This window comes from Bicyclus anynana, chromosome 1 (genome assembly GCF_947172395.1).
Source record: "Bicyclus anynana chromosome 1, ilBicAnyn1.1, whole genome shotgun sequence".
Taxonomy (NCBI): domain Eukaryota; kingdom Metazoa; phylum Arthropoda; class Insecta; order Lepidoptera; family Nymphalidae; genus Bicyclus; species Bicyclus anynana.
Genome location: NC_069083.1, coordinates 9,129,261 through 9,143,071, shown reverse-complemented (window position 1 = coordinate 9,143,071; position 13,811 = coordinate 9,129,261). Strand labels below are relative to the sequence as shown.

Below are 13,811 nucleotides of genomic sequence, written 5' to 3'. Positions count from 1 at the left end.
ATAATCGTAGACATACAAACATACATACATACAAAGCTCAGACATAGAGATAAGAATCTCCGTTTTTAAACGCATTGAAAAATAAAAAAACATATAAAGATGTCGGGTGACCATTTTCAACTTTGATTGCGACCTGTCTTAATAGTAATAATAATCTTCACAAATGTTTGGTAAATTTCGCAAAAAAAAAAAGCATTTACTTCCCTATTAGCAATTATATTATAAAAGGTAGGTCACATTTTTCACTGTTACTTTTTCAAATTTTGCGAATTAATTCACCTAAAAGAGTTCAACGCGGTTACATTTGTAGGTCAAAATTAGCGGACATAAATATTAATCTGATACTAATATTATGCAGAGGTAGCGTTTGTGTTGTTGTAGGGGATAATCTCTAGATCTACTGAACCGATTTTTAAAATTCTTTTACCACTAGAAAGCCACGTTATTTATAAGTGTCATAGACTATATTTTATCCCCGTATTCTCACGGGAATGGGAACTCCACAGATGAAACCGCGGGGCGTCAGCTACTATTTATTAAATACACAAAATTAAAAAAAAATTATGTAAATGCTCTAAAAAGAGCTCTCACTTTTGGATTTGTAAGACCAGTTTTTTTTTCCAGAGGGATAATAATTCATTTAATTTATTTAATAAAATGAAATTCTTCTTAAAGCGATGTAAGTTTCCGAAAAATATACAAGTGTGACGTAACCTCAGTATATTTACTGCGTTTAGCACCTACTTATGCGTCATTATTATTGCTCAAAAATAAAATGGAACCATTTTCAATAGAATTCCATTTTAATGTTCCATAAATTATTATTGTCGTTGTTATGGATTGTTACATTTTCATACTTTGACCTCGACACCTTTGCATGAATTGAATGTGAAATCGTGGACATGTATGCAAAATATTTTTGGTTGAAAATAAATACATAATAATATGTTTAAAGATTATAGATTACTTGAATGGGTATGTTCAAAGGTTAATGAGTTAGTAACTATATTTATTACAAACTCAAGAAAAGTTTATACATTTCATTAAAAACATCTAAGAGACTATCTATACTAATATTATAAAGCTGAAGAGTTTGTTTGTTTGTTCGATTGAACGCGCTAATCTCAGGAACTACTGGTCCGATTTGTAAAATTCTTTCAGTGTTAGAATGCCCATTTATCGACGAAGGCAATAGGCTATATATTATCCCTGTATTCCTACAGGAACGGGAACCACGCGGGTGAAACTGCGTCAACTAGTCGAAAAATATTACTCTAATTATTATAAAACTTTATGCCTTTGTGGCAAGGCAAGAAACAATAAATTGTATATAATGACAGATTTAGTGATAATAATCATTTCATCACTAATTAGTATCGTTTCTTACTAATTACTATACTATAGTTACTACCATTACCTACTAGTATTTGTATTTGTGCAATATTACATTTTATACTGTTGTTGGAATAAATTATCTAAGTTTTCACATAGCTAACATCTAGATTATCTAGCTTTAACTGAACTAGTAGGTAACTAGGATATATAGTTATGGGTAGGTATAGTTTTTTATTGTATAGATAATTGTGATAGTTATAACATACAGCGCGTAATGATTCAAAATAAATTAACAGCTGCAAACGACAACGATTGCTATGGATTAGTAATACACATTTTGATGATTGCGTCAATTTATCGCTATGTAACCACGCGCAAAACACCATGAAGGCTTCAATTGTGAGGGAAATACCAATTGTTGCAGTAAGGACATATTTAATACTGGCTCATCTCGTCTGAATTTATAACTATATTACTAAACGCGTGCGATCAAAGCCAGTTTATGATTAGCCGGACAGCTGCTAAGTTATATATCGCGTTATGTGTCTGTGGTTACTCACTGCCTGTTTGGGGCTTTTGCCTGCGAACCCCTCACCACCTGCTACAATCGTAGTTGTGCAGGGGATTCCTACGCCGATACTTCAGCCTACAACCGCGGCAACTACTGCAACAACTGCAACTACTGCAGCCACAACAGCGACGACTACTACCACTACAACTACGACGACGACTACGACAACGACGACAGCGCGTCCACCAAATGTAACAGTAACACCAGCTCCAACAACAACTACGACAGCTGCACCAACAACAACGACAACTGCAGCGGCAACAACAATCGCCGGTAACATAACACCATCATCATCACTAACCATAGCAACACCTTCCATGAAATCGACTAACACAAAGTCATCTGCCGAAGAGTATTTACCTGTTTTACTATGTAATGATCCTGATGTGATATGTGTTTCTAATCCTGACGAAAACGCTTCAGGCTCACTGCAGATCGATCCTCGACTTGGCACCACTGCGGCGGCGTTGCAACCACTGATAACCGGCTACAGCGCACAAGTGCCCTCGTTCGATACAGCAGTTAGATTCCCCCGAGAACGCAGGAGTTTGAAACATAGAAAATGGAGACTTGAAGATTTAGTGGGAACTGAGAACGCACATAATAATGCACACAAGATACGTAAAAGGCAAAGCTGTCGATGTGTTCCAACGGGCACTTGTGTGACAGGCTCCACTAGCGGCGCCGGTATGATCGATTTCAGAATAGTGACACCAGTAAGTGAATTTACCTAATATTATCTAAAGCTAACTATACTAAAGCCATACTCGAGGAATACTGTTTACCAACAAACAAATTAAAAATGAGGGTATAAATCGCTAGTCATTTCACACCTAATAATAATTATAATTAACTTGTTCTTAAATTAATGAAAATAAATTTGATTAATAAGCTTAAAATAGTTACATATAGTTAATATATTTTGAATAATATTTTATAAAAAAACAATACATAATTTTAAATGAAAAAGTTATGAAATGACATGCGTTTTCTACCCTCATTTCTAATTTGTTTGTTAGTAAACAGTACTCCTCGAGTATGGCTATAGACCTATGTAGAAGTGTTAGTGACAGATTTACTGTGCCAAGTGGGCTATTTAATATTAGTCGCCCCAATCTTCGTCGCAATCGTAGTTAATAGTCAATAATCATTTATTTCAATTAGGCTTAGTTTACAAGCACTTTCGAAACGTCACTGTAATAATATTGTAAGATAATTAATAAAATACACATAAAAACAGAACAGAATAAACAGACAGTTAGCCCTCCTAAAACTACCATGGTCCTTAGCAGCTAGATAGGATCATGAACTGATCATCTTAATCTTAGTCCAAAGAATACACATGCCAACAGTTTTTATTAAATTAGGAAAGTATGTCCATTGGCTCTGTCTCCAGTACATAGTTCAAGAGAAAAGTATAACACACTTGTTGAAAAACAAATTGAAAAAGTATTTTGTTTCTATGGTCAAATGCTATTCGACATTAAAATAATGAAATTATTTGGTTCCGTTTAAAAGCTTTTAGTTTATTTAGTAGCTCATTTACAAGTTTATTTTAAAATAAAATATTAAAATGAAAACTACCTAAAGCTATATTAACTACATATTATAAAAAAAAGTTAATATACTAAATTTAAATTATATCTAAAGTCTCAGGCGTCGTAGAATTCGTCCGAATCGATGTTCATTGGTAAAGTGCCCAGAAGACTGGCAGTATTACCTTGTTTTGATATAGGTCAGAGAATTAATTGATCATAATCTTATGTAAGAGCCGTGATAGCCCAGTGGTATTATGACCTCTGTCTCCGAATCCGGAGAGTGTAGGTTCGAACTTCAACTTTTCAGTTATGTGCATTTTAAGAAATTAAATATCACCTGTCTCAAACGGTGAAGAAAGAACGTCGCGAGTAAACCAGCATACCTGAGAATTTTCTTAATTCTCTGCGTGTGTGAAGTCTGCCAATCCGAATTGGGCCAGCGTGGTGGACTATTGGCCTAACCCCACTCATTCTGAGAGGAGAATCGAGCTCAGCAGTGAAATATGGGTTGATAATGATGAATGATCATGAATCTTATGTAATATTTTGTGTGAAATTTAACAGAAGGAGAATTTTGTAAATTAAGTTAAAATGAAGTTAATAATTGTAGACGACCGCCCCCTGCCCAGCTGGACAGCAGTATTGCTGCGGAACCACTACCGCTGCCACCACGATAGCGTGCGGCGCGCTACAGACGCCACCAGCTACTGTGGTCATGCCCGCTGCTGGTCAGGCCAGCTTCGGGGAGTATCCATGGCAGGTGAGTAGCATGATAATCACACTATTTTAACGGCCCCAGACAGGACCAGGCCTCCCGGCTCCCTCCCTTTAGATGAGGGGTTACGGAACTTAGACCCACCACTGCTCCAATTCTGGTTTGGTGGACAGATCGACTTAACGTCATAAGGCTAAATTTAATAACTAAATAATAAATCACTCATATCAGCTGGACAGAGGCCTCTTGTAGGGACTTCCAAACATCACCTCAACCATCAGCCGCTTGCATCCAGTGATTTCCTGCGACTCGCTTGATGTCGTCAGTCCACCTGATGGGGTGTCGACCAAACACTGCGCTTTCTGGGGTCGCCATTTCAGTACCTTAGAACCCCAACCATCGTCCATGGGCTCTTCGAATTATGTGCCCCGTCCATTGCCACTTCAGCTTCGTGACCAGCTGAGCTATGACTTTGGTTCTTCTGCAGATATCCTCATTCAATGTTTATGACTGGGACCGACGTCTTAACGTGCTCTCTAAAGCATTGGGGTGTAACAGAACCAACTTCTTAACTTCGACTTTTTCATAGAATAAAGAAAACCTCTGTATATTATACAAGCCGAAGCCCCCATAGTTCTTATTCCCGTGAGATGGGGATAAAATATAGCCTATGACACTAACAAATAACGTGGCTTTCTAATGGTAAAAGAATTTTCAAAATCGGTTGAATAGATTCAGAGATTAACTCATATAATACCTCAAATTTTACCTCATTAAAATATTAGTCTAAGTCAATGGAGATTTATAATAACAGGTATTTTTTGCAGGCCCTAATTCTAACAAAGCAAAATGATTACATAGCTGGGGGAGTTCTTATAGATCAACTGAACGTTATAACAGTTACTCATCGTATGTCACCTTATGTGTAAGTATTTTATAATATACAGGACGCTGGGGAGTATTTACCATAACTCTGGGGTTATATTCTTTGCCGAAAAATAATTAAAAATGATCAAGGAGCATTGTTCTAAAATTAATATTTTCGGGGTAAATAATATTTCTTTTGTAAATAGGTCTTAAATGTGTACGCATCCTTCGGTATATTTTATGACGTAGCTATGTTTTACTTATTTTAAAATGCAAGGATAGATATAGAGGCGTGTGTTACATGGATAGTCGGGATTGTTTAGTTTTGTAGTTCTGCTCCTTTAAGTGGACTCGACAACACCTTGCAGTTATGGGAAATACTCCCGAGTATCCTGTATAGTAAAAGTATAGTTAAAGTGGAAAACTAGCCTGTAAAAATACAGTAGTAACATGCCTTTCAATAAGCCGCTGATGTCTGTCAACCTGTCAATCTTAGGCATAATATGTGAAGGTTTAATTTAAGTAAATAATTCTCATTGTACGGGAGTCAGACTGTGATTTTTACATTGCATCCAAGCGCAATGTTCCTACATTCGATGAATCAGATTAGGTTAATAAATGATCTCACAGCTATGTGATAAGTCTCCTCTCGCAAATAAGAAGATCATTACCTTCTTATTTACATTACAGTATAGACAGGTAATGCCTATAATTGTAGCGTCTTTCTATAAGCATAAGCGAAAAGCACCAATGAAAAACGCTGACATTCTGGGTTACTTTGTTAGTAGAGATAATGCCATGGGATTGTATTATGATTTATTTCGTGATGAGAAAAAGAGTACTTATAGCGGCACCATCTAAATTATCTGTCTTCTGTCGAAGCGAAAAATAAAAGCGACATTTTCGACGTAGACAATGTTTTTCTCTTCCCGAAAGAGTCGTATGTCGCTGACGTATATTAGGGCAACAGAACAGAATAAGATGTCGCCTTGAATTTCTCATAATATAAGATGTCGTTCATTCAAAGTGTTTCAGGAACGGCGCCTAATGTAAAAGTGCGTTTAGGAGAATGGGACGCAGCTGGCACATACGAGCCGGTGCCATTTCAGGAATACACCGTGACTAAAGTGTTTACACATCCATCCTTCAATGCTAACACCTTGCAGTACGATATTACTGTACTAAGGTTGTCGGCCGCAGTTCCTTTTACTCCAGCAGCTGGTTCAACTACTACTATTAACAGAGCTTGCTTACCGCCGGCTTCGACCACAACATATACTGGTCAACGGTAAGAGCAAAACCTTCTTAGTATCTAACCCATTATCTTGTCTGTAACTTATAAACATTTTTAAAGGCCTTACCACACCACTAGCTCTTAAATCCGTAGCGATTCCATAATGTTTCGTATTCTGAGGGCCATTAAGCTAATCGCAGGATTGTACGTATAGCGATTTTGAACCTCATTGCCATTTTATTTCATTTCAATAAATTCACTCAATTCGTACCATTGTCTGTAACATTACTTACGCATTGAAATATAATGGAAAGATACGATAATGGTTTGGCAAAAGGTTGTGGTAACTGGTAAGCTCCCAATGATGTGATTGTTATATGCATCACTTTATCTGTCTCATTCCGTAGAATTTGAATGTGAAGTTAATTTTTTTACCAATCCCGCAGGTATGGACTTTTCCGGGATAAGAAGTAACGTATAGTTGTATAACCTCCTCTATCTTTCAGTGAAAATTGCATTAAAATCCGTTCAACCATTGCAAAGATTAGCCCAGACCGACTAAAATTTTAAAAAGCTTGAATCACAGGCAGGCACTTCAATTTTATTTATATTATATATGCATTGATATTTCATTTGCAGATGTTGGGTATCAGGATGGGGAAAGGATATGTTTGGCCTTCAAGGCCAATACCAACAGATATTAAAGGAGGTAGACGTGCCCATTGTCGCCCCAGCTACCTGTCAAACGCAGATGCAAACCGCTCGCCTGGGCGCCACTTTTGTGCTGGACACCACTTCATTTATTTGCGCGGGAGGGGAGGCGAGCAAAGATGCTTGTACCGTAAGTACCTTATCTATCTTACAACTTGCAAAAAATTTGTAATTTTTTATTACTTTTTATGAAAAAAAATATTTTAGCAATTGATTATTAAAAACTATGCATTAAATTTTCGAGTCTCTTCTGAGAGGAGACTCGAGCTCAGCAGTGAGCCGAATATGAGTTAATAACGACGTAATTAAATTTTCATGAATATTTAATGAAAATTTAATATTTGTGAAACACAGAGATACATTATAATGTAATTAAAAAAAACCGTAACTCTAGATTTTATGATTTAACATACCCTACCCCTACAAAAATCAAAAATCAAAAATCATTTATTTCAAGTAGGCTCAGTTTACAAGCACTTTTGACACGTCAGTTGACTATTTGTAAAGATTCTACCACCGGTTCGGAAGGCAGGTTCTGCTGAGAAGATACCGGCAAGAAACTCAACAGTTGCTCTTTTGAAAAAGTCATACAGTATTATAATTTACAATTGATAACAATTACAATTTCTTATAGTTTTATTTCCTGTGTGAAGGTGGAAGCTGATCCAATGGCCTCCAAGCGCTTTTATCTTTAAGGAACTCATCAATGTTGTAGTAACCTCGACTAAGTAAATGTTTTTTAACACATTGCTTAAAGCTATGCATTGGCAGGTCCATCACAGTCTTGGGGATCTTGTTATAGAAGAGTACACCCAAACCTACAAAAGATTTTTTTACTCTTTGGAGACGATATGCAGAAATAACTAACTTATGCCCGTGTCTACTCTACCCCCACCCTACCTACCCTACCCCTGAATTCATTTGTTACAAAAAAATTGATAAATGAAGAACTACACGATCGATTTTGCGCAAAATTTCACTTAAAACATCTAATAAATAGTCCGACCAAAGCCTTAAATATTTGGTTTTGATTGGTGAGCCCGTTCGAGAGTTATAAAATTACAACTAAAAGTGGCATTGATTTTTATATAAATTGATCGTTTTAGGGTGACGGTGGGTCAGGTCTCGTGTGCCAGGTGAACGGGCAGTGGGTGGTGGTGGGGCTGGTAGCGTGGGGGCTGGGATGCGCCAGCGCCAACGTGCCGGCCACCTACGTCAACGTCGCCGCCCTGCTGCCCTGGATACAGCAGCAGGTTGCTACTGCTTGAACACCTGGATGAAGACTTCCACCCTAGTTCAAGAGAAGTCTTCAACTTTATAGTCAGGAGAAGCCTTTTCCTATAGATTTTTTTAATATAAATTGAAAAAAAAACCAAAATGAAATTAATTATTTTGAAGTGAATATTCACACAGAAATCGTACGAATAAATTTATTTTATTCATACGGTTACTGAATAAATGTCGGCAAATAAAATTAGACGAATGTGTTAGTTAGTAGAAAAATATTTTTGGAAAAATAATTATACGTAATATTATACATACATACCTTTACCGGGCGACTAACTTCAGCCTAATTATTTATTATTTATGTTTTACCTGATAAATTAAAAGCCCATATCCAGTGAAGCTTAACACAATAATTTATTAAGTTAACAAGTTTATACAAATACTCGTGTAAATATTATAAAACATACGTTCCCTAACCAACATAAAAGACGACGGTCTATCTAAGTTTTACATATCCGCGTTCTAAACGCTCAACTGTAACAGATACAACTATAACAAAACTAACTAGTGCATAATTTGCAAGGACGTAATCTAGTATTGCAGTAGGACACGATCCTACACCGGACGATAGCGTTCATTTGTGTTTACATTCAGTCTTCGTCGGGTTTCTCTTGCTTCACTACCGGCGGGGGAGACGCTGGCTCGGGCTGCGGCGGCTGAGGGGGAGGCGACGATACTTCAATGTACTCGTCGGTGCGTTCTTCTTTCACTTCTGGCTCCTGCTTCACCGAAACCTCGTTGTCGACCGGCGCTGTCGACGCAGGTTGCGCAAGATCCGTCGGTTGCAAGGCCGCCCACGCCGACGCGGCGCCGCGAGCGTAAGCTTCGTAGAACGCTCTCTGAGCGATTTCAGCCTCTTCGAGATGAACGAACGCGTGATTGTCGAGTTCCGCTCGGAAGAAAAACTTCAAACCGCATCGGCCGCAGTCGTAAGGTCTGGGCGCTGAGGCGTGCTCCGGCAGATGTCTTTGCAGCCCAGCCGCGCTCGTGAACATCGCGGAGCAGAGGTAGCAAGTGAACGCTCCGATGCCTGCGAACGTGTGCTCGATGAGATGTGCTTGGAGGCGGGTGGGGGAGCCGAGGGTGCGTCGGCACAGGCGGCAGTCGTGGTCGGCGGCGGGGGCGGCGCGGGGTGCGGCGTGGCGAGCGTAGCAAGATGTGCAAGCCCTCGCTCCCTCTCCAGCTTCGCTTTCCGACAGTGCTCTAAGGCATATGGCGCACCTCTGCTCATCTTCGTTCGGTCGCAAATGAAAACGAGCGTGTAACCGCGCTTCAGCTTCCGAAGCTAGTGTTTGTCGGCAGATGACGCAGGGCGCGGGCAGGGCGGGGTGGTGACGCGCCATATGACTCAGGTAAGCTTCTTCCGATGGTAGTCTCGACCGACAGCGAGCGCAGGTGTCGCCAGCGACTACCTGTATATACAAAGCCTCTTTTGAAAATTGATGAAATCAAAATTATTGTAAACTAGCGGATGCCCGCGACTTCGCATGGAATCCTGTTTTTCACAAATCCCGCGGGAATCATGGATTTTTCTGGGATGAAAATTCCTAAAAGTCTGTTTCAATCCAGAGTAAAATCTATTTCCATTCCAAATTTCAGCCAAATTACAGTTCAGTAGTAGCGGCGTTAAAGAGTAACCAACATCCAAGCATTCAAACAAACATCCATACGAACTTTCGCGTTTATAATATTAGTAGGATGATGAAAACAAAAATTGATTAGTAAGTGCTTTTTAAAAAGAAAATATTTTATATTTAATTCGATCGCAGTTAAAATAATATATAATTATGTTGTATTAATAAATAATAATAATTGTAACAATGTTGGTAGAAGTAAAGGTATTTATATTATGTACTGCAGCACGGCTCTGCCCCGTTTGTACACTGTTCAACCATAGTTTGTAATAAAAACCATTACTTTACCAAAGTCAGATTATGCTCACATCGCAGCTAAGCGCAGTAGTTCATCACCGATGAGACACTTGTGAACGTGACAACGAATCGTGCTTTTTTTGTGCGTGCAGCCGGCGCTCATCGATTATATTATAAGACGATATCACGTCAAAAATCAACGACATACATTTTACCTACGGTACTTAGACTAGATGATCACTGTCATTCGCACGGCTCACGGAACTGACAGAAGATTATATGAAAACCTGTCAAATAGTTGCTCCCCGCTTAACATTGGGAATAACTTTTATGCGCCGTTTTCATGAAACGTAAATGTAGTCTATACAATATAATGTCGTTGTCAAAAATATTACTTTACCTTGCAATGAGTAAGCTTATGCTCTGCCAGCACGGCAGCCGAGGGCAGCACTTCGTCACAGATGAGACACTTGTGGCGCGCGGCGCCCGCCCCGGAGTGCGCGCGCGTGTGCGCCTCTAGCTCAGCTCTGCTCCGCGTGCGCTCGCCGCAGTATGCGCACTGCAGTGCGACCGCGCCGTTCTTGCGCCGCCGCTCCTCGCTTGGTGGCTGTACTGTGTTGTCTGCAGTCACGCAGGGGGAGTTGGAGCCGTCGCCTTCAGTCGAGTTGTTGTTTTCTGTGCGTTTGCCCCTTATTATGTCTCCGTTGACACCCTGTAATGTAGAATGAAGTAGATTAAGCACAAATAATTAAACAATTAACTTTAAATTAAAAAAGAAAATCATTTACATTGAATTGACTTATCTTGTTCTTGGTCTTCGAACAGTGCGTGTTGCCAGTAATGACCTATGGATCCATGACTTGGTCGCATAGAGGGCTCAGATACTTATATTAGGTTCAGAGTTACTTAGCGAGCTATGGAGCGAGCTATGCTGGTGTACGATTGCCTAAAAATAGAGAGGGCTGGCTCTGCTTAAAAGATGTGCCCGCATTTGTCCAGCAGTGAATGCATTATGGCTAATGATGATATATGAAAAAAAAGAATGAAGACGTTTATTCTAAAACAGACAGACAGACAAAAATTTTACTGATTGCATTTTTGGCATCAGTATCGATCACTAATCACCCCTGATAGTTATTTTGGAAATATATTTCATGTACAGAATTGACCTCTCTACAGATTTATTATAAGTATAGATTGTGCTATCCACCATAATGCCTAAGCACTATTGTAGCGTCCAATGCCTCAACCACCTGAGCAAGGCAATATTATCAAAAATGCAATGCAGTAACTTACTTGATGCGTGAGAGCATGATGAACTTGTATGTGGCGCTCGAGCAGATACTGCACGGCGAAGGACTCGGAGCAAGTGGGTACGGGGCAGCGGTAGGAGTGGTGCGCGGCCGCGTGCGCCCGCAGTGCGCGTGCTCCGGGGAGCACGGCGCCGCACGCGCAGCGCTGCGCCGCGTGCCTGGCGCGCACGTGCGCTGCGCCCTCCGCCTCCGTGCGCAGCGCGCCGCTCGCCGAGCCGCACGACCGGCACACCCACACTTTGCTTTCCGCGCTATGTGACATCGCGAAGTGAGCCTGCAATCATTTCAAATGCTTGTAAAACTTAATAATTGCAATCCTTATGACGTCTTCGAAATTAGGACATAGGCAGTTTAAAATGTTTTTTGCGTAAAGAGGTATGTTTAGGCGCCATAAAAAGGAAACGTTTTAAAAATTTTCTCAGAAAATATACTGTAGGAAATAGTAGTCAGAGACGGATACGACGTCGCTCGATCTCGTGCTGGCTCGTGCCAATACTAGGTGGCGTGTTTCCGTAAAGAGTAGGGAGTTAGAGAGAGGTGGCGATCTGTTGGCGGGAACGATTTGTGATATAAAAAAGGGGAGTGTTAGTTAACTGTCAAAGACGTCTTAAACCCTACATACAATGACCACAAGTTCGCGACTCCACTCAAGGTCATTCTCTTCAACTTCAGGGTCTTATTTTGGTTACGGTTTGATTTGTTGATTAAGTTGTCCTGACAAATATTGTGAATGACCTTTATTCGACATTGGTTTCATATTTTTGTAATCCACTTCTGAGTCTGCTAAAAACACTATATTTGGACTGTTCGGATTTGCTAGTATATCACACGATAGTTCCTATGAAATATAATACCTATCTGAGTATTAGTATCCTTACCTGTATGGCGACTTTCGAATCGAATATCTCTTTGCACAGATTGCACTGATACATATGATGAGCGTGCAAGTCAAATAGGTGCTTTTGCAAATCCTCGGGCGTAGAGAAACTTCGTACACAGCTGTGGCAGCTATACTCGCAGGACACGGCGAGGTAATGCGCCGCCAGGTGTCGCTCGGAGGCCGCCGCGTCTGCAAACGTGGCACCACAGTGGAGACACGGCGCTGGACTCGTTCTCAACTCTCCACCTTCGTCAATATGACCTTTCAAATGCGCTCGAAATGCCTCAAAATCTGGAAGTGCTGCATCACACTGATTACATAACAGCGTACTCGGGGACAGAGCTGTTTTTGGCGTTCCAGAACCCGAATTCAACCGAGCGCGTTTAGTTGGCGACAAGTTCTCAGGGCTGCGACGACTGAGGTCAGTTGGCATGGGCTGGTCCACTGAGTATTGGGAAGTCTCTCCGTTTAATAGGGCGGAGTGAGCCGCGCGCACGTGCAATTGTAACTGCTCCATGCTGGTGAAGGTGTCGCGAGTGCAGTACATGCACGCGAGGAGAGTCGCCGGTGGTTGTGATGCCACTCGGCGAGGTGGCGTCAACGAGGTTGAGTCTACGCCGTGGACACTCGCCATGTGTGCCTGAAACAGGAAAACATATATGTCATAGATTAAGGATAGGTTTATCTATACTAATATTATAAAGAGGTAAAGTTTGTAAGTTTGTAAGTTTGTCACATTTTTTAAATGGGGTAATCTTCGGAACTACTGGTCTGATTTTAAAAATTCTTTCACCAGTAGAATGCTACATTATCGGGGAGTGCTATAGGCTATATTTTATATTGGTATCATATATATTAGCAGAGTTATCACAGTTTTTAACCGACTTCCAAAAAGGAGGAGGTTCTACGTTCGGCTGTATGTATGTTTTTTTTTTTTTTTTTATGTATGTCCAGCGATAATTCCGTCAATTATGGACCGATTTTGAAAATTCTTTTTTTGTTTTGTAGGGTTTACTTCCAGGGTGGTCCCATTTTTTTCATGTCAGGATCTGATGATGGCATCTTGGAGAAATTGAGGGGAACTTTCGAAAGTTGTAGAGACGGCTAGTACGTTTGTTAGTGTTTCCATAAGGTATTTTAAACCACTACAACTTTATGAAGGTTTGGAGTTGGTCTGATGATGGAGCCGAAACACAGACGATGGAACTCATCAAGGATTTACAGCAGTCACCTTTTGTTTGGGCTTGATTAATTTGTATTGATGAGTACTTTCCACCTATATGGGTTGTGACTGTATTAAGGGTCTGGTGATGAAGACGAGGGACAGTGAAGAGAACTCCTCGACGGTTCACAGTAGCTACCTTGTGTTTGGACTTGATAAATTTGTATTGATGAGAACTTACCACCTAGATGGATTGTGACTGTATTAAGGGTCTGATGATGAAGACGAGGGACAGTGAAGAGAACTCCTCGACGGTTCACAGTAGCT

General features: G+C 40.3%; 2 protein-coding genes across 4 annotated transcripts in view; one reads left to right on the top strand and one right to left on the bottom strand.

Annotated features, from left to right (window-relative positions):
• The first annotated feature begins 971 nt into the window (after window positions 1-971).
• On the top strand, window positions 972-8,502 carry LOC112057365 (phenoloxidase-activating factor 2-like). The gene is made up of 8 exons (XM_052881777.1): window positions 972-975; window positions 1,981-2,163; window positions 2,330-2,622; window positions 4,055-4,204; window positions 4,987-5,084; window positions 6,054-6,314; window positions 6,900-7,101; window positions 8,078-8,502. Exons 1-8 carry the CDS (start codon window positions 972-974, stop codon window positions 8,237-8,239), a joined length of 1,353 nt encoding a protein of 450 aa, XP_052737737.1. The 3' UTR covers window positions 8,240-8,502.
• An 86-nt stretch (window positions 8,503-8,588) lies between these two features.
• LOC112049625 (zinc finger protein 423 homolog) overlaps window positions 8,589-13,811 on the bottom strand; it is a 109,505-nt gene continuing 104,282 nt past the window's right edge. For all 3 annotated transcript variants that reach the window (XM_052884009.1, XM_052884005.1, XM_024087591.2), the window contains 4 exons: window positions 12,321-12,962; window positions 11,426-11,716; window positions 10,530-10,841; window positions 8,589-9,670 (listed from right to left, as the gene is read on the bottom strand). In XM_052884009.1, the coding sequence (XP_052739969.1) occupies window positions 8,849-9,670; window positions 10,530-10,841; window positions 11,426-11,716; window positions 12,321-12,962 (2,067 nt within the window). In that variant the 3' untranslated portion in view covers window positions 8,589-8,848. The remainder of the gene's footprint in view (window positions 9,671-10,529; window positions 10,842-11,425; window positions 11,717-12,320; window positions 12,963-13,811) is intronic.